This window comes from Anolis carolinensis, chromosome 5 (genome assembly GCF_035594765.1).
Source record: "Anolis carolinensis isolate JA03-04 chromosome 5, rAnoCar3.1.pri, whole genome shotgun sequence".
Taxonomy (NCBI): domain Eukaryota; kingdom Metazoa; phylum Chordata; class Lepidosauria; order Squamata; family Dactyloidae; genus Anolis; species Anolis carolinensis.
Window position 1 is genome coordinate 17,871,905 of NC_085845.1, and position 27,549 is coordinate 17,899,453.

At 39.9% G+C, this 27,549-nt stretch overlaps 2 protein-coding genes across 6 annotated transcripts in view; one reads left to right on the top strand and one right to left on the bottom strand.

Annotated features, from left to right (window-relative positions):
• LOC103278894 (uncharacterized protein C4orf36 homolog) overlaps positions 1–11,499 on the bottom strand; it is a 42,567-nt gene extending 31,068 nt beyond the window's left edge. The window contains exon 1 of the mRNA XM_062981857.1: positions 11,366–11,499. The gene's annotated coding sequence lies outside the window, so the exon portion shown is untranslated. The remainder of the gene's footprint in view (positions 1–11,365) is intronic.
• aff1 (ALF transcription elongation factor 1) overlaps positions 1–27,549 on the top strand; it is a 172,062-nt gene that overhangs the window by 25,596 nt on the left and 118,917 nt on the right. Inside the window, exon 1 of one of the 5 annotated variants that reach the window (XM_062981852.1) lies at positions 11,513–11,738. The exons of the other annotated variants lie outside the window; for them this stretch is intronic. Coding sequence (XP_062837922.1) covers positions 11,722–11,738 — 17 coding nt within the window. The 5' untranslated portion in view covers positions 11,513–11,721. Of the gene's footprint in view, positions 1–11,512; positions 11,739–27,549 lie in introns of those variants that run through there. 5 annotated transcript variants of the gene reach the window in all.

The window sequence follows — 27,549 nt, forward strand, 5'->3', positions numbered from 1 at the left end:
TGGGGAGTTTGAGGACACTGTTTGCATGGGGACAAAGGTAGTTCACAGGTATCTTATAGTAACAGCACTATATTGATGCAGACTTACTACTCCTATATAATGCCCAAACCTGTCCAAAAAAAATTGGGAATCGGTGTGTTGCAATATAAGTTTTTTTGTGTGTCAGGAGCAACCTGACATGAAAAAAAACCCTTGCCAATTTGACTGTACCTCTTTGGTGTGGGTGGGACTATAGACATGTGACTGTACTGAGCATATTCAGACTCAAGACTCCATTTTGTTATCAGTATGTGTTTGGACTTCAATGGAACAAGTTGTTTATGGACTTCAGTGCTATCAGTTAGGAGCCTCCGGTGGCCTAGGGGATAAAAGCCTTGTGACTTGAAGGTTGGGTTGCTGACCTAAAAGCTGCCAGGTTCGAATCCCACCTGGGGAGAGCATGGATGAGCTCCCTCTATCAGCTCCAGCTCCATGCGGGGACATGAAAGAAGCCTCCCAAAAGGATGGTAAAACATCAAAACATCCGGGCGTCCCCTGGGCAACGTCCTTGCAGACGGCCAATTATCTCACTCCAGAAGCAACTCCGGTTGCTCCTGACACGAAAAAAAAAGTGTTATCAGTCTGCTTTAGACCTCAGTAGAGGTGGATGCATGCACGCTTTAGAGACTTCAATGGATACAGTATGATTTTGGACTTCAGTGAGTACAATATAAGTTGAAAAGGCAAGAAAAAAAGTCCTAGTTCTGATGCTTAAAGTTGTATGGTTCAGATTTTATATTTAGCCACAATAGCTACCTTTCTTCCAATGGATGTTTATTACTCTCCTGTCCTACGTAATCCACACAATGGCCCTGCAAGGTAAGGTTGCCTGAATGGGACACATAAGTTCCAAAGAATTCACAATTTCTATGTCTCAGGATAGAGATAAGGCTTTGCACACTGACCACATTCCCAATCGTCCTTCATTCTCCAAGCTTCCTGTGTTGAGCAACGTTCCTACCTGCTTTCAGTTGATGGGGACCTTGATAAAATAATTGAATGCAAGCAGAAAAGCCATTCAGACTTCACTGTTTGGAGTGGTGAGATCAGGCAGGGGTTGGGGGTCAGGCAAACATGAGAATGTTGGAAAGTTCTCTCTCCCACTGACATGTTTTTCAGTTGACTCTATTTACTAAGGTGGTGGGTGAGATTAGGTATATTGGATATTTTGTACTTGCTGGGAATCAATTTGTGAATGGATTGTGGGAAAGAGAGAAGACATAACAAATATTTTCTTATTTTGATTTGTTGTCTCTATGAATGGAAGACCTCTAAGAGGCCTGGTCATGAGCTGCTTTGCTCAAGTCTTGCAGACTCCAGACTTTGGCTTTCTTCAGTTCACCTGTAGTGTGGTGGATTGATCCAACTTTAAGGCATTCTCCTCCCTTTTCCTACTGTCTTTCACTTTGTCACTTTGTTTATTGTCATTTCCAGCAACTCACGATATGTCCAGACTCAGTTTCATCATCTTGGTTTCTAGTAAGAGTTCAGGCTCAAATTGGTATAGGATTCATTTATTTGTTTTTGTATCCAAGCCATGGTATCTGCAAAAAAACCCCCCTCTTGCACAAATGAGTTGATTTTCTTTCACTCAGCTTCCTTCACTGTCTAGGTTTTTATACCCATACATAGAAATTGGAAATACTGTGACATGGATAATTCTGGCTTTAATGATACAGTTTTCCACGGAAGATTCTTTGTGTATTATTATTGAGGAGATGGATAAAAGGGTAATCTGCAGTCTTGGCTAGGAAACTGGTTATTTTGGTTGTGCAGTACAGTAGAGAAATTGTGGACAGCCAGTTACTGAAACTGTCCTCAGTAGGCCAATTCATGGACTCCAGCCAAAGGTCTGTTTGCGAATGAAAAGCCCATCATTTTAGTGCTTGATGTACTTGGAATCACAATAGACAGCTGACCCTTGACCTCCCCCTGCAAAGGAATCTGTATGGGATGTAAATGGAGGCTGTTAAGACACATCACGTTAATTAATAGGCCTTCTCTCTGCTTCTTTTCAGACCTGCCTCCAAATTTACTGCAGCTCCACATGCATGCCCAATATGTGTGTTTTAACAACATTAGCTTCAAAGCCCATACTGAGACACTTGTATACACCCAGAGACACACTCTTACACAGTGCTTCAGGTTTATTTTGGTGGGAAGGGGAGTAATGGAGAGTTCTCAAAGGGGGCCATCTGTCGCAGATCAATAATGTTTTGTGCTCCTTGGGTTTTGGTGGATCTTCCCATTGCTGATTTTTCTTGGCAGTGTCAGGCTTGGTATTGTGGGGCGTTTTGGAGAGTTGTGTGTGTTTGCACGTTTAAAGTAAACTCTAGTAAAGATGTGGAATGACCAGAACTTGGTAGTAAATTTCTTTTGAGGAGGGGAAGGGATTGGGAAAATGTACATGCTTCTTAAAAACACTGTCAACATGGTTTAAGACTTTAGACTTCTTGTGACCCTTACTAGCAATCCAAGAGCTGCTTTTCCAAATACACACACACACACCACCATATACAGTTTTTCACTCCCTTATTTCCCCTTTTCAAACGAAATGTATTACCAAGTTCTGTTCATTTCACTTTCTCTGATTTTTGTTGCCCATTCATGCAGTTGGTAGTTTTCCTCCCCAGGCTACTACGGTATGAAATGAGGAAAAGGTCTGTGCAGTTGGCCTTTGTACAATGGACTGACCAACTTCCCTTTTTCCATTGACAATTTGTTACAGATCCTTAATCTACAAAGGTTCGTGCTATAGCTGACATTAGTCTTTAAGATGCCATAGAACTCTGTTGTGTTTGCTGCAACACATTAACACAGCAATCCCTTTGGAAATTCATCATTTTGATGGATGCTGAAAAATGGATAGATGAAATCCATATCTCACTGCAAGAAAAAACAGTGAGTGGAACCCACAAGTTCTTATTAGAAAAATACCTGACAATGGTTACAAAATTCCTTCATCTTCTCCACCAGTTTGGCACAGAAGCAAAAAATGACAATTCTTAGTTTAGTAAATTAAATTACACTGCCAAGTCAATGTAAGTTGGTGTTAAAATAGATGTATTCTGTTAGGAGTCAGTTATGAAAAATGAACACGTTAGTAGTATTTTCTTAGCATTTTTGTTACTGTTGTGCATGAATTTTAGGTTGATGACACAAACTCCTAACTGTTGACATCTTGTTTTCCTACCACTTCCATCTTCTGGAATTTCAGCATGTATTGCTGTCATGGTTCATCTATAGGTCAAGTATCTCTTATGCAAAATACCTGGCACCAGACATTTTTTTATTTGGATTTTGGAATATATGTTGTAATGGAAGACATGAGGCAGGGATGGAATCCTTTTTGATCCCACCGCTGCCACCAAAATGTAATGGATGATGTGATAGATGCTGGTGTGAGAGCCAATTGTAAATGCTGTTTCCACTGCTGAGAGGATTTTTGAATTTTTTAATCCCTCTAGATTATATATATATCACCTTTATATGAGGGGAAGGATTACAGGGGGTGATCTTTATTTCAAGATCCCAGCCTCTGTCTCTGTAGTTAGAGATTTCTGTGTTGTGGTTCCCTTTCTGAGGTAACTGTGTCTATTACTCTTCCCCAATTAGGTGATTTATTAAGGTAACTGCCACCAATGTGAGGCTTTTGGCCAGGCCTGTCTCCTCAGCCCTTCCTGACTGAAAAGCCTCCAGCCACGCACACACACTCACTCACTCTTTCTCTTTTTAAAACTCCCCCTTTTTTCCTTTTCTTGGCTCCGCCCACTTCTCCCTCTGATGAGCTAGCCAGCTTCGTCTCCTTGGTAACAGCACTACTGTGGATTGAAACAAAATGGCTTCTGTTTCAGCCACTGTGTCAAACAAACACAATTACATACTCCAACAGTCAAAATTAAACACAATAACTATGGCTTCTCCACATATGTATTTCCATATTAATAGATAATGAGATCTTGCATATGGGACCCAAGCTAATACTTGTAAAAGTGTCACTATTTCAGCTACACATCGATACAGTTTTGGGTTTTGGAGTATTTCAGTGTTGGAATTCCAGATAAGGGATGCTTAGCCTATATATTTCCATATCCATAAGACAAAAACTTATAGCAATATGACATCCCAATCCTACATTTTGATACATATGGAGCCCCCAGTGGTGCAATGGGTTAAATGCTTGTGCCGGCAGGACTGCTGATCAACAGGTTGGCTGTTAGAATCTGGGGAGAGTGGGTGAGCTCCTTCTGTCAGCTACAGCTCCCTATGTGGGGACATGAGAGAAGCCTCCCACAAGGATGGTAAAACATCAAACATCTGGAGGTCCCCTGGGCAATGTCTTTGCATATAGCCAATTCTCTCACACCAAAAGTGACTTGCAGTTTCTCAAGATGCTCCTGACATGGAAAAAAATGGTACATGATTGTAATAAGTTGGCTTTTATATTTTTTTAGTTTGAAAGGTTTATATATTAAACTTTACTGTATGTGTATATATGCGCATTTCTTTTGATTCTAATAATGATTCAAAGATGAGCTTCCAGTGGTGACTCACTCAGTGAAGCAGCAACATGGAAATTGCCCTGATAGTGCCTTTTAAAAAACAAGATAAAAAAATAGCCTGCAATTTGATCTGCAACTGATTGGGAAGGTTTTTCCAAATTTCAGTGTATCAACACTCAGAACTGGTTTGGCCAGTTCCTTCCTCTGAAACATAGCCTGCAGCACCTGGTATTTGTTGGGGGCCTCCCATTCAAGTACTAACCAGGGCTGTTCCTGCTTACCTTCCAACGACAGCAGGCTCTGGTTTCTTTTGGGGTATTTATTTCTCCCCCACCCTTTATAAACTGTAGAAGCCTTTATTCAAAAAAAAGTTGACCAGGGACCTCATCACACTAGAGTTTGAATCCACTTTAAATCCACTTTAGGGAGGGGGCTTTAAACAGCTCAGCCACACAGGTCCTGGGCCTCACCAAATTGCAAACCCCAGAATCCTGCAGGAGGCAGAAATCAGATTTAAAGTGGATTCATGCTCTTGTGTGATGAGGCAACCAATATCTGCAAAATAAGACTTGGTAAGTTACTTTCTAAAAAGTAATTGTTTGAAATTATAAACTCCCCATAGGTAAAAACTGTTACAGTTTTACTTTTTATAAAAGTGGTCCTTTTCCTGTTTTTCAAAAACAGAATACAGTAGAGTGTCACTTATCCAGCATAAATGGGCCGGCAGAACATTGGATAAGCAAAAATGTTGGATAATAAGGAGAGGTTAAGGAAAAGCCTATTAAACGTCAAATGACATTATGATTTTACAAATTAAGCACCAAAACATCATGTTTTACAACAAATCGACAGAAAAAGCAGTTCAATACACAGTAACGTTATGTAGCAATTACTGTATTTACAAATTTAGCACCAAAACATTGCAATGTATTGAAAACATTTATTATAAAAACATTGACTACTAAAAGGCAGATTGCGTTGGATAATACAGAATGTTGGATAAGCAAAGGTTGGATAAGCAAGACTCTACTGTAATATTGTTGGAGACCGCAAGAGCCACCCAGTCCCAACCCCATTCTCCCATGTGGAAACACACAAAGCACTCCTGACAGATAGCCATCCAGCCTTTGCTTAAAAACCTCCAGACAAGGAGACTCAACCAGACTCTGAGGCATTTAAAAGTTATTTTTAAAATAAATAAATAAATAAATAAATAAATCCAATGATACAAGTTGCAGGCTTGTGGTACAAAACATTCTTCTTCTCACTTACTTCATTGACATTTCAACACCCACAATGGAGTCTAGGCCAGCAGTATGAGCTAACACTTGGAACTGTGAGAGATTCCTCTTCCGCCATTCAGTGAGCTTACCAGACCCCCTCCCCCAGGGAAGTGCTCAGAAGTTTAATTAACAACCTAGAAGGGTGGTGAGGTTATCCCTTGCTGAGCTGCAACTGAAATGTAGTTGTTTCATTCTTGCAAAATATTACTGGCAGTCCCCAGGTTACTATAAGATAGGTTCTGTAGATTTGCATAGGGAAGGGTTAAAACCTGTGTTGTGTTTGTTTTGCTGTCTGTGCCCTCACTTTCAGTCCCTGTGATAATTGGATTTTGCAGAATTTGGCTTGTTGGTGAGAAAGCTTCAATGGAGACACCTTTCCCACAGGACAACTCTTTCAGGAATGAATTTTCCTTCCAAAGGGTAGATTCCTTTCATTTTCTGTTGTCTCACCCCCATTCTTAACTATGAGTTGTTTATAAGTTGGATGTTTCTAACTCAGGGACTGCATATATAAGTGGTTAGCTATTCTGCCTAAATGTGCATTTATATAATATAATAACTTTATTCTTTATTTATAATAATAACCTTATTTCCCAAACGGGACTCAGGGCGGCTTACATATGGGACAAAATGCCCATAGACACAAATACAAACAATCCATTAAGCAAAAACATCGTTAAAAATAACAAAACAGTTAAAAAACACAAATTCAATAAAACGTAAGAATATAAAATAGCTGTGTGACAATACTCCACTAAACCAGTTGCCGTAGTACAATCTACACTCTAGGTATGATGCAGTTTGACCCCCCACTTTAACTGTCATGGCTAAATCCTATGGAATCATAGGGAGTTGTATTTTGGCAGTGAAGACTAAAGACCTTGTAAAACTACAATTCCCAGGCATTGAGCCTTGACAGCTAAAGTGGGATCAAACTGCAGTGTAGATCCACTTTACGATCTTCCAAGCTCTCAACTGGAACATATGAAACCCCAGGACTTTAATCTTAATTAGGGGCTTGCTATTAATCTTTTATGCCTATTTTCTTAACTCTTTGAGTCTCACAATTGGAACATGTGCCTTCAAGTCACTTCTTGACATATGGCAACCCTGTGAATTTCATAGGGTTTTGTGGGTTAGGAGTACTCAGAGGTGGTTTTGTCGGTTCCTTCCTCTGGAATTTGAGCATATCCTGGACATATATAGTAGATGCTCTTAATCCTAAGGGAAATGCCCAATAATTTCTGAGTGCATGGTCTGAACGCTGATGCAGATAAGCAGGTGGTATACAACATTACTGAGATATAGTGGTTTGAGTACATGAGTATTTAGAAAACCAGGTTTCTAATCCTTACTCAGCCATGAAAAGCGACTGTGAGCTCTTGGTCAAGCCACATTCTTTTATCCACAGAGGTAGACAATGACAAATGCTATCTGAATCAATCTTTCCAAGTAAACCCCATGACAGGTTTGCCTTAGGGTTACTACAAGTCATAAATGACATGGAGGCACACAGCAACAACAATACAACTTTGGATAAGATCACAGCTTTTTCTATGAGAGAGGAGTAGGTTCAAAGTACAAAGGCATCACCACTGAGTAACTAAAAAGGGTCAGCACACATGAGCAATTTAAGCAGTGTTTTCTAGTTTGGAGTGCTGTTTTCTGACAATTCACATCTCTATGGAAATTAACAATTGTAGAAATAAATATATAATACTGCAAAGTCAGTGCTTGGTCTAGGACATTGCTCTGAATGTTGCTAAGTCATGAAGTTTCATTGGTGTTCTTCAGCAAGTTGTTATTCTTTGGCTTAACTGACCACATAGGGCTGTTGTTCAGGTAAGAGTAGGAAAGTGATATATACTACCTGAATTTCTTGGAGGAAAGCAATACTCCAATGTAATATTTGTTTGTTTGAATAATTAGCGGTACAGGTTAGTTTTTCACACCTTTGAGGTAGACTTGGGGTTCATCTACATTGAAGAATTAATGCAGTTCAATTTAACCACCATGGTTCAATGCTGTAGAATTATGGGGGTTGTAGTTTTGCAAGATCTTTAGCCTTTTTTGCCAAAGAATCCCAGTATCCCATAGCATTGAACCATAGGAATTAAAGTGCGACCAAACTGTGTCCATTCCAAAGTGTCCCTGCAGCCCGAAACACCAGCTGAGCATGCTCCTTCTGTGCGAAGGCTCCAGTATCTTTCCTCCCTGCTGCCTGTCTTTCTCTCTGCCCCATGGAACGGAGCCTTTGGCTGGCATGCCAGCACAGTGCCAGACGATTGGGAACTCTTTGTACCGGCCGGAGCATGTTTGTACATTGTTAAGGCTTTTGGCACTGGCCCTTTCCCCTCCCTCCCCACTCCTGCTCTCTTTAAATCTGCAGGGCAGGGTGTCAAGCCAGGGATCTCCCTGGATTTGCCTTTCCTCCTCTGTGGTCAGTCCCCACATCCCACCACTTTTTCTTTGCTTTTATTCTTATTGTATTACTACTAGTGCTACTACTAGTTAGGTATCCAGAAATCTGAAATGCTCCGAAGTCCAAAATTTTCCACGTGGATGGCTGAGATAGTGACACCCTTGCTTTGCAATGGTTCACTGTATACAAACTTTGCTTCATGCACAACATTATTTGTTGTTGTTGTTATTACCCTGCTTCAAATCCGGGGAGCGGAGTGAGCGCCCGCTGTAATCTCCAGCTTCTGCCAACCTAGCAGTTTGAAAACATGCAAATGTGAGTAGATCAATAGGTACTGCTCTGGTGGAAAGTTAACAGCATTCCATGTAGTCATGCCAGCCACATGACCTTGGAGGTGTCTACGGACAATGCCAGCTCTTTGGCTTAGAAATGGAGATGAGCACCAACCCCAGAGTCAGACAAAACTGGACTTAACGTCAGGGGAAACCTTTACCTTTATCTGCAATGAGATGCAAAGTAGCTCACAGTATTAAGCAGTGCAAATTAAAATCCAATATTAAAACAAACACTTAAAACAAATGGAAACTGTTAAAATAATAATAAGAAGAAGGAGGAGGAGGAGGAGGACAATCTGGAATGGCTTTGTTTTATGATTTCGGATCATGTGATTTTAATGTTTATACTACAGTGTTTTAATGCTATATCCTAATGTTTAAATGTTGCTTATGTTTTATGCTTAATGGTTTTAGTGAATTTAACTTATATGTTCTTGTTTGATATTATGATTTGGTTTTCAGATATATGTTCGGCACTGAATTTTGCCATTAATATGTTGTAAACCGCTTTGAGTCCCCCCAGGGGTGAGAAAAGTGGCATATAAATACAATAAATAAATATTTACAAAATATGCATTACAAGATATATGCAACATACTATATCTGTACTTGAAAATGTGTGGTATATATAATAGGTTTGTTAATTTCTCCTATGTATGGAGACTTTTGGGTCATCCTGTGTTTACAATAGGAGCAAAAGAATAAACATGCAATTTCAAAAGTTTTGTGAAAGCTCTTTAAAGCAGCCCAGTCCCCTTTGACAGAACAAGGCTTCCATCAAGAGGAGGATTATACCAAAGTTTATTTGGGGGGGGGGGGGAGGCAACCGATGCCCCTAATTTTAGTATTACTAGGCAAGAGGAACATGCAAATGTGGGTAGATCAATAGGTACTGCTCCAGCGGGAAGGTAATGGCACTCCATGCAGTTATACAGAATTTTTTTGAATGTCATTAAACTTATATTTAGTTCAATACATCAATATGAATACAAATACAAAAAAGCATTGCTATACAGTAAAACAAAGGACTGTGGCATTCACAGTAAAAATAATATTTTTCTCTCAAAAGTTGAATCGACTCCTCTTCTCGTAAACAATAATTGTTCTTTACTGGGAAGCAGTAGACTCCAAATGCACGAATTAACTCCTTTTCTTATATATAATAATTGTTCTTATTTCTTTACTATTAATAGTAGTGGTTTTAGAATCTACTATTCATAGATGGGTGCAAAAACCTGTCCTGGCATATTATTACTGCTCTTATTCTCATTGCTGCCATATGACCATGCACTTTACTTATTAGCCAATCCTAAATCATTGCTGCACTAGTCCAACCCCCCCCCCCCCCCCATGACGATAAGAGAAACTGATTTGTGTTGCTGGTTGATGCCTTTTTATATATGGTTATAATGTTGTTGTTTTATTCTGTCTTACATTGTTGAATTGCATTTTTATGTAATGACATTTTAAACTGTGTTGTTTGGGCTTGGACTCATGTAAGCCGCCCCGAGTCCCTTCGAGGAGATGGAGGCGGAGTACAAAAATAAAGTTATGATTATAATTATTATTACTGTGAATGTAACAGCCCATTGTTTTACTGTATAGCAATGGTTGTTTTGTATTTGTATTCATATTGATGCATTGAACTAAATAGAGATCTAATGACATTGAAAAAAATATGTATTTTTATAACATAAAACCTCTCCGTTTTAATTTATTTTACAACCTCTCCATTTTAATCCATGTTTTTATTAGTTCTTGTCATTTGTTTTTATTGGCTAATGTTTAAATTTTTATAATTGTGCATGTCTCTTGACTATTGTTGTGTTTTATATTGCTATTGTTTTTATTCGGGCTTGGCCCCATGTAAGCCATCCTGAGTCCCCTTTGGGGAGATAGAGGCGGGGTATAAAAATAAAATTATTATTACCGTGTTTCCCCAAAAATAAGACAGTGTCTTATATTATTTTTTACTCCCAAAGATGCGCTAGGTCTTATTTTCAGGGGATGTCTTATTTTTCCATGAAGAATTATTCATATTCATTGTTGAACAAAAAAATGAACATTGATTCTATACTGTACAGTAGTTGTCATCACAAACCAATATAACTAAACCAGACAAACTGTGACTCCTGTCAAGAATTTCTTGTTACTACCATTATTTCCATATACCACTGGTATGTAAGCCGCCCCGAGTCCCTCTGGGGAGATGGAGGCGGGGTATACAAATAAAATTATTATTATTATTATTATTATTATTATTATTATTATTATTATGTACATTTACCAATCCTGCATGCTATGGTGCTTTGTTTGGCAGGCGCCGGGCATGCTTCCAAACAAAAACTTTGCTAGGTCTTACTTTCGGGGGAGGCCTTATATTTAGCAATTCAGCAATTTCTAGTAGGTCTTATTTTTTGGGGATGTCTTATTTTCAGGGAAACAGGGTATTATTATTATTAACATTGGGTACTTGTCTTTGTAGTTCTAGGGAACCCATTTTCTTTTATGCTCCATGTAGTCATGCCGGCCACATGACCATGGAGGTGTCTGTGGGCAATGCCGGTTCTTCGGCTTAGAAATGGAGATAAGCACCAACCCCCAGACTTAATATCAGGGGAAAGCCTTTACCTTAGGCAAGAGGAAATATAACTAATACAGTACTTATTGTGTGAAGCTGAAATCTCCTCTTTTAAGATTGGTTGGGATGGGGAAGGGGATCTTTGGGAAAAAATGCAAATAAAAGCGGCATCCCCACCCCCACTCCCAAGTAAATGACTTTACCTGCGGAGGAGCAGCATCCCAGCCCCCCCTTTGCCTGGCTTTTGGGCTTGCAATGCCTCGCCCTGGTCTGGAGGAGGCTCTGCGTTGCCCGGATGTCTGTCAAAGAGTTCGGCAGAGAGGCTGAGCTCAGGAAGCCAGTGCTACTGTTGCCTTTGGGAGAGGAAGCCAGCAAGGAAGGAAGGAAGGAAGGCAGGCGAGGAGGGCGAAGCCTCCGAAAGCAAGCCTCGCTTCCCCGGGGAAGAAGCGGGCCCTCTTGCCGCAAATGGAGGAGAAGTTTTGGGGTCTGGGCGGCGGGTAGGGCAAGGGCGCCCCAAGTCTGCTGATGGACCAGAGGCGCCCACTTTGCTAACTTCACGATGGCCGCCCAGTCAAGGTAAGCCTTCAGGCAAGACAGCAAGTGGGGAAATACTGGGAATCAGCCCCCTCTCCTCCCCTCCCTTTCCCTTCGATTTGCGCATTCTTGTTGCCTTCTCTCAGCTGCTCTCCTTTAAGGCTTCCTTCCCAGCCTTGCTCTGGCCAGGCTCCAAAAGTTTGGGCTTCCCCATCTCTTTACATTAGGAAAGAAAAAGGCACCCCCATCATTTGGAAACAGGGTAATTCCATCCAACCTTCTCTTTATTTCTTTCTTTCTTCCCCCAAACGTTTGAGAAAGGCAAAAAAACATAACCCTTTTCGAACTTCCTGTGAAAACTGCTCTGAAAGCTGAAGGCTGAACTCTTCTGGTAGTGTTTTCCTTTTCTTACTGGGGCCCCTGCTAGGGGAACAAAATGAGTGAGAATTAATGCTGATCTTGCGCTTATCTGTATTTCTGTTTCTATCTTTGTATGAATCTCTGTGTGGCAGCAAATGCGTACAATTAGGATTATTTTTGTGTGTGTGTGTTTTCAGTTTCCTTTGGGTTGTCGCTCAGGTTAAAATGGTTGTAGATCAGATTGAAATGGGAACTGGCTGGGTGTCAGAGGGTGAAGAGGAATCTACTGAGTAGGCAATGTCATGGGAATGCTTTATGGATCTAGGAAGGGGATCCATAAAGGATTCCCTTCCTACGACCATAAAGGGAAGCAGAATGTTCTCTTCTTACTCTTCACTTAAGAGGAGGTGATCCAAGGCTCCATTTTTTTAATGGTTGCCCTTAATCACAGTGGGTTTTATCTATCTATCCATCTATTTATTTATTTACTATACTTCTACCAGGCCTTTCTCACCCCCAAAGGGGGACTCAGGGTGGATTACAAACAATGGCAATGATTCAATGCCATGTTCAGACAATTAACACAATATTATAAAACTGTATCAATTATAAATAATCTTTCAGATGATTAAAACATATCATAAGTCTAGCACCAGCTGAGCCTTGATAAACATTAAAACCAATTCCTTTTGCCTTTCTTATACAGGTTCTATCGTATTTATGGATGGGACATATTAATCCCCAAAGGCTTGCTTAAATACTCCTTGGAAAGGAAGTATGAAATTTACTAGTGATAAAATGCTCCTTTCCTTCGGAGTAGAAAAAAAAGGTCTACTTTAAGAAATTCTCTAACCAAATGTGGCTTATCTGGCTGGCTTTATTTCAGAGAGTCTGGCCACTGTGTTTGGAAGCCTTTTCTAGGATTCATAGCCACCACCCTCCCAGCCCAGGCAAGCTATTTCCAGATGAGGTTTGGCTCTGGGTGTAGTCATGTCGGTTCCTGTATTTCTGCTCCTAGTTGGAAACCAGGAGGTGGAAATAGGGCGAGTGGCATGTCGGGTAAAAATGACTGGTCACCGCTGCTTGGGGCTGGTGAATAAGCCAAGGATGTCTTCATGGTGTAGACAAGTCCAACTTCACAAGTTTGGAGGATAGTGTACAGTAGAGAGAATAATGCTAATAGATTAATTACGAAAGGTTAAGATAATAGTCCGTGGCATAATTTGGAAGTATTAAAACACTTTCATTTCTTTATTTGTCACCAGCTTATGGAGATAGCCTCTATATAATTAACTGGCCTTCTTCCCTAATCTTCTAGAAGACTCTCTGGTAGATTTGGCAAAGCCATTATTTGCCTACTCAGCATGCAGTGAGCAGCACATACGGAGTGTTTGGAAAATCTGGCATGAGTTGGAGTGGAGCAGAGCGTTCTAGCTAACTTTATTTTTGGCTTAGAAAGAGATCTTGTAGCACCTTTGAGACTGCGAGAAAGAAGTTGGTAGCATAAGCTTCCATGGACTAATTCTACTTCATCAGATTTATTTTTGATGATTAGGAAGTAATAGGATTGAACTTGGTTTGTTCTTACGTTTGTTACTATTCCTGTATTTTACTGGTCTGCAGACATTGGGAGCACTGTTTACGATTTTCCCAATTTATCCTGTTCTTTGTGGGTAGAAAAAAGTTTTGTATGTATTAAAAAACAAAACAAAAAAAGGAGAATGTTGTCTGTCTGTTGGCATATGTTTTCAACTGTGTCCTTGGAGAACAGTAAAATACACTTTTTTTTACAGCAGCCCCCTGTCGAAGACCTTGTCACATTACAGATTGTTCAGTGACAAGAAACCCCAGAAACAGAGTTGTTTTCTGAGTTTAGAGAGGCCATTTTTGTAATCCAAGCCAGACCGGCTTCTGTTTGCCCTGGAGGTGAAGTGGAAGAAGTTTGGCAGCAGAAACTGAGGAAGGGGGAGGAAAAGCATTGGGTTGCACTAATCTTTCTTGCACAGAAAGGAAAACTTTCTTAAACTGATATAATACAGTAAAGACATAATTATATATTTTGTGCTGTCTGATTCACCTCCACCTATCAAAAGTCTGTTTGATATATGCTAAAATACTTCCCTCCTCCCCAACTTTTCGTGCCTTTCAGATATGTTGAACTATAATTTGCCCCTCAGCAAAACTGGGAAACCAGATTTGGAAAAAGCTGAGTTTAAAGATATTGTAATATATTATTGGGGCCCCTGGTGGCACAGTGTGTTAAAGCGCTGAGCTGCTGAACTTGCGGACCAAAAAGTCCTAGGTTCAAATCCCGGGAGTGGAATGAGCGCCCGCTGTTAGCCCCAGCTCCTGCCAACCTAGCAGTTTGAAAACATGCCAATGTGAGTAAATCAATAGGTACTGTTCTGGTGGGAAGGTAACGGCACTCCATGCAGTCGTGCCGGTCACATGACCTTGGAGGTGTCTATGGACAACGCCAGCTCTTCAGCTTGGAAATGGAGATGAGCACCAACCCCCAGAGTCGGTCACGACTGGACTTAACGTCAGGGGAAACCTTTACCTACTAATATATTATTGGATTCAGCAAGAGTGATCTTCATGAAGTGTATATTTTCTCCATACTGGATTAGATTATAATTTTGCACCTCCAAGGCATGGCCAACTGTGATTATCACAAGCCTCTCTTTGGTGGGCATGAATGATAGGAATGATAGGCCTGTGTTTCCTTCCCTCAAAGTGTACTGCCCAGAGAGACTTAAGTGCTGCAGTGGTATTTCCACATGCCGTGGGCAACTCTTATAAAAGATTGTGGGAGTAAATGTACATGTAGAATTTGACATCAGGTTGACTATGTTTTGCTGTTTCACAGTCCACTCTTGTTCTCCTGGTTCTGTGGTTTTTGTGGTCTGTCCGTTGTTCAGAATGTTCTGGGTGGGGTTACACTCCCCTTAAGATGCTGGTGTACAGCTTAAATGTGCTGCTGAATTCAGACATGAGCCCAGAAACGCCAACTTCAGTGGCAGCCAGATGTGCATTTGCACACTCAAAGCGTGGGCACTAACTATGCTCTTCCCTATATATGGTATGTCACGCATACACCTTGGTTCCATGAAGTTTGGACTACTCTTAATAAGCTCTCAAACTCCCTTTGAAGAGTGTTTAGAAACCGATCCAAGGAACCTCAGCCAGATTTTAAACTGGGGACTGTCACAGAGAGCACACAGGGAGCTGCTGATCTGTTACCTGGGATAATTTAAAGTGCTGATGATGATCTGTAAAGGCCCTGTGCACCCAGGCTTAGTTTATCTGAAAGATCATAATCTCTTATGAACGTGGTCATGTTTTGAGATCTTCTGGAAAAGTCCTTCTTTGTGTTCTATCATTTACAGAGGTGCATCTATAGTGCAGGCATGGGCAAATTTTGGCCCTCCAGGTGTTTTGGACTTCAACTCCCACATTTATTTGCCCAAAGTTTGCCCATGCCTGATCTAGAGGAAACATGGGAGCTGGCCCCAGGTTCTGAAATGCTTTTTCTAAAGTGTTTAGACTGCCACTTTCTTTGCTATCTTTTCTCTGACTTTTGTTTTGGCAGGCCTTTGAGCATTGGGGAATGGGCTTTGCACAATGTGCTGGATTTTCTATTAGATATTTTTTAATAATTTCCATTTTAACATGTGTTGTGTTTTGTTTGTATATTGAGAATTTTCAGCTATGTTTGTTTTAACTGTTGCAAAACCATCTTGAGTTCTAGACCTGGGCAGATATAAATAATATATTGTCATCATAATCAGCATCATTCTGTGCAGCCTTGGACAGTAAATGCACAAAATATACTCAACTTCAGAATCTCCTTCTCAAGGGTTTTAAAACTGAGTCTGGATGGCCATCTGCCAGAAATGTTTTGGTTATGTAGTCATATATTGCGGAGTCGAGTTGGATTGGATGGCCCTTGCAGTCTTGTCTTCAATAAACATGGAAGTATGCACCACTAGCTTGCACACCTGCATATACATAGATATGAGTATAGTATAGTTGCACATCAATGGCCTAAGAGGGAAATGAGCTTGATTTGGCTTGGTTTACATGTGTGACATCATACAGTGGTATGAACCTTGACTACACATGTTTTATTATGTGTTCATAGTAACCAGAAAGCAGGACTTTCAAGGAGGGAGTAAGGAACAAGAATTGAACAGCCCCAAGGTTTCCACTAGAATGAGTGGATCCTATCATACCAAGACCCCCACTTGGCTTGCCTTTCTGCACCACTAAACCCATTGAAAACACTGAAATTGCATTTGTTCATGCATTGTCCTATGGGATTTCCAGGATAGGTACTAAACTGCCCCCATGTTACATTTTCCAAATGCAATGCCTAACATTGATATCAGGTGTTGCATTGCTTGGATACATAACAATTGTGGGGAAGGGAAAATAACTATTGACTCTGTATTGCTGAGCAGTGACCTAGCTGTGGAAACTCTTTCAAAGGCCAACTCAAGCCTTGCACTGTTTTTGAGCACAAGTTCCCCACATTTCTTTTTGTGGTAGATTTCTATTAACATGGTGTTAATTATTTTGTGAGGGAACATGGGGGAGAAATGGCACCCCAACATTACCTGAATTCCATAACCCTGCTGCTTCATTTTATTTTCCATTTTCACTAACTAAACAACTTCTATAATTAAGTTAATGCTCATATTTCAATTCATTTTTAACTTTAATTAAAATAAAATTGTTGACCTTCTTAATTAGCACATTTCCAACTTAATTGCTTTTAACTACAAACAGTCTCAGAGTTATAAACATCTGACGTACAAATGGCTCATACAGTAGAGTCTCACTTATCCAACGTTCTGGATTATCCAACGCATTTTTGTAGTCAATGTTTTCAATACATCGTGATATTTTGGTGCTAAATTCGTAAATACAGTAATTACTACATAGCATTACTGCATATTGAACTACTTTTTCTGTCAAGTTTGTTGATAAACATGATGTTTTGGTGCTTAATTTGTAAAATCATAACCTAATTTGATGTGTAATAGGCTTTTCCTTAATTCCTCCTTATTATCCAACATATTCGCTTATCCAACGTTCTGCCGGCCCATTTATGTTGGATAAGTGAGACTCTACTGTTAAAAATGGGGGTGTGAGAACAGGAAGTGAGAGAAACCTACTCCTTGGAAGGAAAATTCACTCCTGAAAGTGTTATTATGGGGAAAAGCTGTCTCAACTGAAACCTTGTTTCTACAACAAGCCAAATTTAAAATGCACATGTTCCAAGTTACATCCAGATTCAGCATAGGAACAAACTTACAGAACCTATTTTGTTCATAACTTAGGGACTGCCTGTAATTGGTTCCTATCTGTGAGAAAATAACACTATTAATAATATGATGAGATATATTTCCGAAAGTAAATTCCTACCCATCCTAGTATTGATTGCAATGTAACAAAACCAATAAAATGCTTTGTTTATTCTCAGTTTCCAAGGCACCCTTTAAAGCAACCTTTTTGATACATAAAGTACACATGGTGAATGTGTGGCCCTCCAAGTGTTGTGTGGTGTTCCTTGAAATGAACTTATGGCAATCCTAGTAATTTTATAGGGTTTTCTTTGGAAAGGAAAATTTAAATGTGATTTTGCCAGTTTGTTCCTTTGAAATATAGCTTACAGCACTTCGTATTTATTAGTGAGTACCTTTCCAAGTATTACCCAAGTCTGACACTGCTTAGTTTCCAAGATCAGATGGAATTTATTGCCAGCATCCCCAGCAAGCCTAGGTAATGGTGAAGTATGTTGGGATTTGAAATCCAACATCATCAGAAGGACTGTAGTTTTCCACCTTGGTGTAAATCACGTATAACAGGTGAAATGCTTTGAACACATGCAGACTTCGATAAATTGAATAACTACAACTCCTTCAATGTGATATTTAGAAGAAGTGTTTCTAGGGTGCATCTATACTGTAGAATTCATACAGTTTAATTCCACTTTAACTGTCATGGCTCAAGGCTATGGAATCTGAGATTACTAGTTTGGTGAAGCACCAGCACTCCTTGTCAGAGAAGGCTCAAACCCTTGGGAAACAATAGATTTCCATAGCATTGAGCCTTGGCAGCTAAAGTGTTACCAAATGGCTTTAATTTTACAGTATAGATCAGACATGGGCAAAGTTCAGCCCTCCAGGTGTTTTGGACTTCAACTCCCACAATTCCTAGATACACCCTAGCAGGGCCGTAGCCAGAAAAAAAATTCGGGGGAGGGGGGGGTTTAACCCCTTGCACACACCCCTCCCTGCTACAAACCTGTCAATATCTGCTTGAGATAGTGCCTGGAGGGACTCTTAATGTTTTGTGTCTCATAGACTTAGCATGGGGATTTGGTTAACCAGTTAAAATTCATGAGTAAACCAGGTTTTTTTTATAACCTGAAAAATTTCGGGGGGGGGGGGTTTGAACCCCTAAAACCGCCCCCTTGCTACAGGCCTGCACCCTAGGTTTCTGATGGTACACCTTGTAGGCACAGGCATTAAATGATCCAGTGCTTAATCATTGCAGTGGTTGTATTTTTTGAGCTGAAAATGCATCCTGGTTTTCTAGATAGTGTTCTTTCCTGGTATTTTCCAAATCAAGGATTGGTGTATTGTTTATGTTCTCCTGCTTTTTAATTTCTGCCTCTAGAGCTAAACAGTCTAAAATAGAAACTGCTGTCTTTACTTAATTTGAGGAGAATTGCAGGACTGATTCAGCACCTTGACTGATCAATAAGATACTTGTATTTGGTACTGGGTTCAAGTGATTAAGCACTAGGATATTATGTTTTAGAGCAAGAGAAAATGGGCTCAAATTGCTGTTGTGTACATTGGCTTTATGCAACAGACTATACAGGACATTGGAATATCTGGTCTTTAAAGATCACCGGCTATGATACTATGATACTTTCCCCATACCTAAAGGCTCCTAAAAAAGCCTAGCATTCTCAGGTTTTGCCCATCCCCCTGCCAGTTATGCAATGGATCATGGGCTCACAAGATTGGAATGCCAGAACTATCCAGAAAGCAGAAGCTATCCTTTCTCCGTTGCCTTTCAATGTAGCTGCAATTCTTTGTATTAACTGGGGGGGGAGGGGGAGCTGCATTTCCTAAGCATTAGTATATTATCGTGAGTGATACCATTATTTAGAAGCAGCTTGGTCTGGAATTGGCTTTTAAAATTACTGGTAATTTGCTTTATTGAAAACCTCCACTTGTGTGTGCATATGTTCCTTCAAGTTGTTTGTTGACTTAAGGCAACTCGAGAATTTCACATAAAGTCCTATTAGGCAAGAAATACTCAGAATGCTTTTGCCAGCTCCTTCCTCTGAAATATAACCTAAAGCACCTGGTATTCGTAGATGGCCTCCCATCTAAGTATTCACCAGGGCTGAGCTTGCTAAACTTCCAGGATTATATCAGATCTGGTGTCTTTAGGGTATTTAGGCCCTAGACCTGCTCTCAGTGCAGATGAAGATTGCTAGAACTGGCTTGTTGATATGGATCAACACAGTTTCCATTTTGGGGAATTAAATTGTGGGATGTGGCTATAGGCTATGTAACCTGAATTTTAAAATACACCAGCATATTATTGCTCTCTGCTTGGTTTCTATACCCTTTCCTCTGTAGTCATGTCTGCTCTTTTTGGGGAGGGGGGTCTGGGGGATACATGTGACTGATATACAAAAGCAGAATCAGTTGTGTTGCACATGTATGGATTCCTATTAAAGGGGCTGTCAGAGTTAACAACCAAATGCTAATGCACCTCCCATGCTGAACGACCTGTATAAATTTGACTGTTTATATATTGGGAATAATTTATTTCTCTTCATTTTATGCAACTTTAGGAAATCGAGGGGGCTTCTCATAGTTTCACTTCATTTTTTCAGCCCTTGTACCCACTGTTTCCAAGATTGGTGCTCATATATGGTGTGATTTACATGCTCTATAATCGACTAATGATAGCTGGGTCTGACGGGAGTTCAGCAATATCTGAACTGCCTCAGGCTTCCCATCCTAGCTTTTAAAAATACATAAATCACAGGAAGCTTGTGTTATGCCAGGTGCTTATCCAGTTAGCCCAGTAGCTGGGAGTGGCTTTCTAGAATATCAGTAGACATTGGCTGGAATCCTGTAGATTAGCTCTTGATTTAGACTTAAGAAGACCAGGATTGAACCCCTCCCCCTTCATGACCTTAAGCAAGTCACATTCCCTCAGCCTTAAGAGAAGGACACTGGCGAATCACTCTATATATTTTGCCAAGAAAATTCCATGATAGGTTCACTTTAGGGTCACCATAAATCAGGAATGACTTGAAGGCACATTACAAACTCCCAGCTGGATTAGACCCAAGGGATCCTTTGTTGATTGTTGAGTCAACATGTAAGTAAATATTGATTCAGTGGGCTTACTGTTGTTGTTATTGTTGTTGTTGCTGCGACTTTCTGACTCATGGGGTTTTCTGAGACTTAAAAGAGTGTGTAACATATCCAGAGTCACCCGGTGAATTTTCATGGTCTTCCTCTAGTCAGGACTAAGATAGGATTTAGGCCAGTTTCTCCAGCCATACTTAGAAAATGCTGGGGATTGTACCTGGGAGCTTCTGTGTGCAAAGCACAGACATTAGATCAGCAGCCATTTGGGCCCTTCTCATTACCTTCTCGGAAAGTGGCAGCATGAATAAAGTTAGCACGGACAGGCTTTGGATTCTGAGTGCCAAATGCTGACAGGGTCTTGAGTACAGTCCTCTGCCGAGCTCTGTATATTTAGATCCGTTGACTGCTGTACAAGCGCAGAAAATGCTGTCAAGGCATTCATCTACATTCAGATAATCTCTGGTGGTCAGGGAATACATTTAGAGGCTACAAAGTGCCTCCGTTCTCTCCTATGATGAAAGCTTGCAAGGCAATTTATATAAATCACATTACTTTAATTAAAATATGTACCAAGGTAATCTGGGAATAGGTGGCAAAGTGTGTTAAAGCACTGAGCTGCTGAACTTGCAGACTGAATGGTCCCAGGTTCAAACCCCGGGAGCGGAGTGAGCGGCCGCTGTTAGCTCCAGCTCCTGCCAACCTAGCAGTTCGAAAACATGCCAATGTGAGTAGATCAATAGGTACCACTTCGGCAGGAAGGTAAGGGCGCTCCATGCAGTCATGACGGCCACATGACCTTGGAGGTGTCTACGGACAATGCCGGCTCTTTGGCTTAGAAATGGAGATGAGCACCAACCCCCAGAGTCAGACATGACTGGACTTAACGTCAGGGGAAACTTTTACCTTTACCTTAATCTGGGAATACTGATTGCTCATAAAGGACCAGGTATATATTTCATAAATCATTTGCATTGAGGAAAACTGGAATTTCCAGTGCAATCCAAAAGTGTCATGGTATTCCGTGGATCCTATTCTTGCGTATGTGAACATAAGATTATAATCTTTGTGCCTGATAAACTAGCCAAATTTAATTAAGTTTCTCAGCCTCTTAAGGTAAAAATTAAGTGAGCATTACCTCCATCATAACTTCTCTAAGATTTTAGAAGGTGTACAATATGTAATCGTATCTAGACTTTGTCCCCTGTATAGACTATGCATAGTCAAGCTCTCTTCTTATTGGAAATTGACCCTGAGATTTTACCAGGCATTGCCTTTTAAAGATTTTGTGTTTTGCCTCATTACCAGTTTCTGGAATTGGGCATTTGCAGTATAAATTTATATATTTACTGCTATTTCTCTGCTTACCTTTTTCTCCTTTCTCTGAGTCTTGTGAACAGCAACAGGCCATTTTATTCTGCATGAATAATTATTCCTAATTTGCATTGTTCTGATGGCACAGTTTGTACCCTCATTGTAAAAAATGCAGAAACTACGTTAATTTTTATTCCTGAGAGACTAAACTGCAGTGCATCTAGCTCTCTTCTGAAGATGGAACATATTTCATTTCCTTGTACCACATTTCTCCTGGATCAGGCATCAGAGATTTTCCCTAAACCCATATTCAAACTCTGAGGAATGCTTTAAATCCAGAAAGGTGGAAGACTTCTAGCCAAACAACAGTGTGCAGCTACTCCATCATTGGATGTTTTGCAGATTTTCTGTGATAAGGAAGACTGAAAATGTTATGAGTAAAGATAGAGTTGTTATAAGATTGTCTGCTTCTCTTTCTCTCTTCCCCATGCTTCTTACATTTCAATGAAGGAGGGAGACAACTTGACAATGAAAGTCTAGTCAGAAAGCACCCTTTATTTTCCTAATAATGTATTGAAAGGGAAAGTGACAGTCAAGAAAAAAGATTTCTGCCTTTCTCTGACTTCCCCCAACCCACTCCCATGCTGTCAGGTTGCCTTTGTATTTGTAAAAGTTCAGATCAATGTGGGATGGGCCTATCCAGCAATGTGAGTTTTCTGGAACAAGAACTGTAAGCTCTGAATGAGAGTTATCTGAATTAGAATGTTTGCTGTAAATGATGTACATGAGACAGCCATTCGATGACCAGCCTCATTATTATAATTCTATTCTGAATTTTACTAGGTCCCTCTTATCTGGGTATTTTAATCTAATGATTCTATCTTTATATTGCTGCTGCAGTCCCCCCACCTATGAAGTTTGACTGAATTGTATTGGTGGTGGTTTGATATTATTACTGTTGTATTAACTTTGTTTTAACTTTTGTTTTATTACCTTATTGTGTTTTAACCTGTGTATATTGTGCTAATGTATTTGTGTTGTTACTCTTGTAACAATGTGAGCCGCCCCGAGTCCTCACGGGGAGATGGTTGTGGGGTATAAATAAAGTTTTATTATTATATTATTATTAATATTATTTAAACACATTAAAAGCTTTATGTGGAAATTATTTGATTGGATTATTTGGAATAAATTGAATAGCATAACATATACAGTACAGTCCCATTGTCTACAGGGGCTATCTTCCCATACTTCATGTGGATATGCAGAACTGCAGATAATTGTATATCTGAATGAAATATTTCTGGGCTAGGAATGAAATAGATTTATTTATTTATTTATTTATTTATTTACATCACTTTTACCCCACCTTTCTCCCCGAGGGGACTCAAAAGTGGCTTACAATAACTAGGCAAAAATTAAATGCCTAAAACAATGTAAAAACAATTCATATAAAACAGATACAATTACAAAATAAAATCACATTATATACAATTTTAAGCATGTCCAAGATTAGAATCCATTCATAGATTGTGCTGGGAGACCTAAAAATGCTACGCGGTGCCGTATTTTGTTGTGTGTGGATACATGAAACCATGGGTACTGGTTCTGCAGATAATGGATGTGTGTGTGTGATATTGTATTTCCTTTACATTTAAGCACTTGAAAGACCACTTTTTAAGGAAGACAGCTAAAGATATGTAACTGATAATATCAGTTGAACTTTCTTTTTGCTAGGTATTACTTTAGGTACAGTGGGCCCTTGATATCTTCTGAAGTTTGGTTCCAGGATAATTCGTAGATATCAAAATCTGTGGATACTCAAGTTCCATTATACACAGTGGCATAGTAAAATAGTGTTTCTTATATCAAATGGCAAAATAAAGGTTTGGTGTTTGGAAATTTTAGGGTGGAATTTTTTAAAGCTGTGGATGGTTTAATCAATGGATGCAGAGAGCTGATTGTACTTTCTGCTCCATTCACTCTGTACTAGTTATCAGTCCCATTTCAAGTAGAGAAGAATCAGATTCAGTACAACTGGCTGGACGTTCTGTTTTACTAAGGGATATATTTGAGTCTGTGGGCACATGCAACATATCACATTTTGTTTTGACTACTTGTACTTGTGACTCATTGAGAAGCAAGAGAATTTACAAATCAGGAACAACTGGATTAATTTATTAGTTTTTTCCTCTGACCTCTAGATTGGTCAGAGCTTGGGTCTCCTCAGAAGAATAGACAGATGTCCATGTCCTTTATTTAAGTAATCGTACAATTCAGATGACCATGGGTAAACTTATACTGTACATCGTGTGGAATGTTTGTTTTTGTTTTTAAAAAATGCAATAAATGTTTTCCACAGGAAAATGCAACCAAAAATGTTGGAAAATTTCCACCTACATCTCTGTGAGGATTAGAATGGGCAGCAGCTTGGAGAAGCATGTGTCCTTCCATTCTCTTAGTCACCTCAAAACAGCTCCAACAATACATTTTTAAAAAGAGACTATTTGTTTATGTCCGTGGAAATGCTGAGGCATGGAAGCATCACCTTTTATTGGTCTCCTCATTGTTTCATTTTACTGTAGTTGTTTTTGTGTATTCCTTTTCATGTATTGTTAGGCTTTTATTGACTACTGTCTCTGGGGCAAAAACGTGTTGCTAAACCGGTTTTTGTGGTGAGAACTGGGCAGGAGAGGTTGTGTCACGGCACCTCAGGTTCCACCCTCTCCTTCCTGAGATCATTGGGACATTCTCCAGAAGCTAGATTATGAAGCAAAAGCTCCAGGCAGCCTTGTAGCTGCATTGGGTGGGGATGGAAATCCAAAAGAAATGTTAGGATACAGGTTTTCTTTTACTGTGCAACTACTTCTAAAATCATTTGTGTGAATGTGCTTTCAAGTTGCCTATCCACTTAATGGCGAACATGTGAAATTCATGGAGTTTGCTCAATAAAGCTCACAGGTGATTTTGAAGGTTAATTCCTCTGAAATACAGCCTACAGCACCTGGTATTTGTTGGTGGTCTCCTATCCAAGTACTAGCTAGAGTTGACCTTGCTTAGCTTTCAGGATAAGACAGAATCTGGTGCCTTTAGGGTATTTAGTCAGTCTATTTTTTAAATCACTGTAGTAGATTAATCATGGTTTTGTTGTCTAATTGGGCTAAAAGTCTAGACAGGCTGGTATTTATCTCTGTAACCCTGGAAGATTGTAGCATTTGCAAAACACAAAACCTGCTTTGCATCCAGGGCTCTTCTTTGGATGAGGTGGACATAGAGTTTTATGCAACGTCTGTCTCTAAGTGGCTAAAGCTTGCCTTCTCCAACTAGATATTTTGGATTACACTATCCATCCTTCCCGGCTATTGTCCACATTGGCTGGTCTTGCAGGACCTCCAGTGTCAGTAAGATACCAGGTTGGGGAAGATTTGAAGAAATACATTTCTTGAGTCTGAAATGATGAGGCTTTTAATTAGTGAATGTTTGTTCTTTGCCTCGTTTATGGACTTAATAGTAATCTAGGAAGAAACTGACGTCGTGTAGAAAACACAATACATTTATTAGTGGACTAAAAAATGCAGGGAAAGAGCTTTGGAGTCCTCCCAGTATGGCTTTTCAACCTTACCTTTTATTCCCAGTTAAATGTGCTGTAGGCCTGGTCTGAACATTTTGGCTGAGAGAAGAACAGTCAGCCCCCTGTATCCATGGATTCAACTGTCCACAGCATGAAAGAGGAGCACCATTTTACTATGCCACTGAATATCATGGGACCTGAGCACCCACACATTTTAGTATCCATGGGATGTTGGTGGTGGTTCTGGCATCAAACCACAGCAGATACACAGGACCCACTGTTCTATGTTTATATGTGTCTTCAAGTTGTCTGTCAACCTATGGCAAGCCTGTGTATTTTATAGTTTTCTTAAGCAACAAATAATCAGAAGTGATTTTTGTCAGTTGATGTCAGTTCCTTCCTCCACGTTGTAGATCACAACACCTAGTATTCATTGGTGGTCTCCCATCCAAGTAGTATACAGGGCTGAATCTGCTTACCTCCCAAGAATATACAGAATTCAGTGCCTTTAGAATATCACAGCACTGATACAGGTACTGTACTGAGAAACATTTTAATGAATTAAAAAATTCAGGTACTCTTTTCAAATTGCTTTCAGTGCTTTGGGTCTGGACATTTACCCCCCTTTCTTTTGTTCATGGTTGGAGATTATTTTCCAGAGCTGTTAAAAGAGTTTGGTAGAGGGAGAACACCTGCTTGGATGAATGTCAGACCTAGTACAAAGGAAAGGGAAACTGAGATTTAACAAATGCAGATGGCTTTTCTCTTCTCACCTCTCTCCCACTCAGATTTAATGTGGCTGCATAATGGCTAAGGATAGACTCTCATTATTAGCTGTAAAATATGTTCTCAAAAAGGAAGTAGTAGTACAGTAGTTCTCCAGAGTGCTATTAACATACTGCACTCATTTAAAACAATAGGCTGCAAAATGGAGAAGAGTCTTCTATTGCAGTGACATTGTCTGTAGCCAGCCAGGTAATGCAGTATAATATATTACAGCTTTGCAACAAACATGATCTGAAATGACTGCAAGTACAGAATCCTGGTTTTGGTGCAGAAGAAATATCAGATGAAGGTTTCTTGTTCAGCTAAGGCATTTTCTATCAGGTCCTCAAAAAAAGCATGGGAAATTGTTAACATCCCTGTAGTGTTTCTTTTGCTGTCTGTGCCCTCATTCAGAAGATTTCCTGGCACTTTCTGTCCCTGTTGGATTTTGAAAATTTTGGCTTGTTATGGAAAAAGGATTGGAAATAAAGCTTCAGTGGAGATCCCTTTCTCCATGACAGCACTTTCAAGAGTGGATTTCCCTTCCAAGGACTAGATTTCTCTCATTTCCTGTTGTCTCACCCCTATTCGTAACTATGTGTCATTTGTATGTGGGATGTTTGTAACTCGAGGACTGCCTGTATATTGTTTTGTTCTGCTTTCAGTGGAACTGTGGAGTATCTTGGCCAGGCATGTTATTGTATTGTATGTTGTAAATAAAGGAAACTCTTTGTTTTCATGTAATTATAACAAAAAGCTTATAATGTGCTCTTCAATAACATCCTAAGTGTAACTAAAATGTAAAACAAATTAAAAGTACACCAAAATATAAGCTGGAAACTGCAGAATCAAAGAGTAGTGCAGTAGGTCTTTGGCATCTGTTGGTGTTTGGTTTTACTGCCTCATTATATACAGTGGTATAGTAAAATAGCATTCCTTATATAAAATGGTGTGGTGCACCCGATGACGCAGCGGGTTAAACTGCTGAGCTGCTGAACTTGCTGACTGAAATATCGGGGGTTCAAATCTGGTGAGTGGGGGGAGCTCCAGCTGTTAGCCCCAGCTTCTGCCAACTTAGCAGTTCGAAAACATGCTAATGTGAGTAGATCAATAGGTACTTCTCTGGCAGGGAGATAACAGTGTTCCATGCAGTCATGCCGGCCACATGACCTTGGAGGTGTCTACGGACAACGCTGGCTCTTCGGCTTAAAAATAGAGATGAGCACCAACCCCCAGTGTTGGACATGACTAGACTTAATATCAGGGAAAAACCTTTACCTTGACGTATATAAAATGGTGAACAACTCAAATGAATACTGGAGACAGTCTGAGAATGTGTAAAATTGTGGAAGGCAACAGCAGAGTGTGCCTATATATTTATGTGTTGGAAAATCATGGTTTGCTTTTTAGAATTAAAGGAAAATATTTTTTG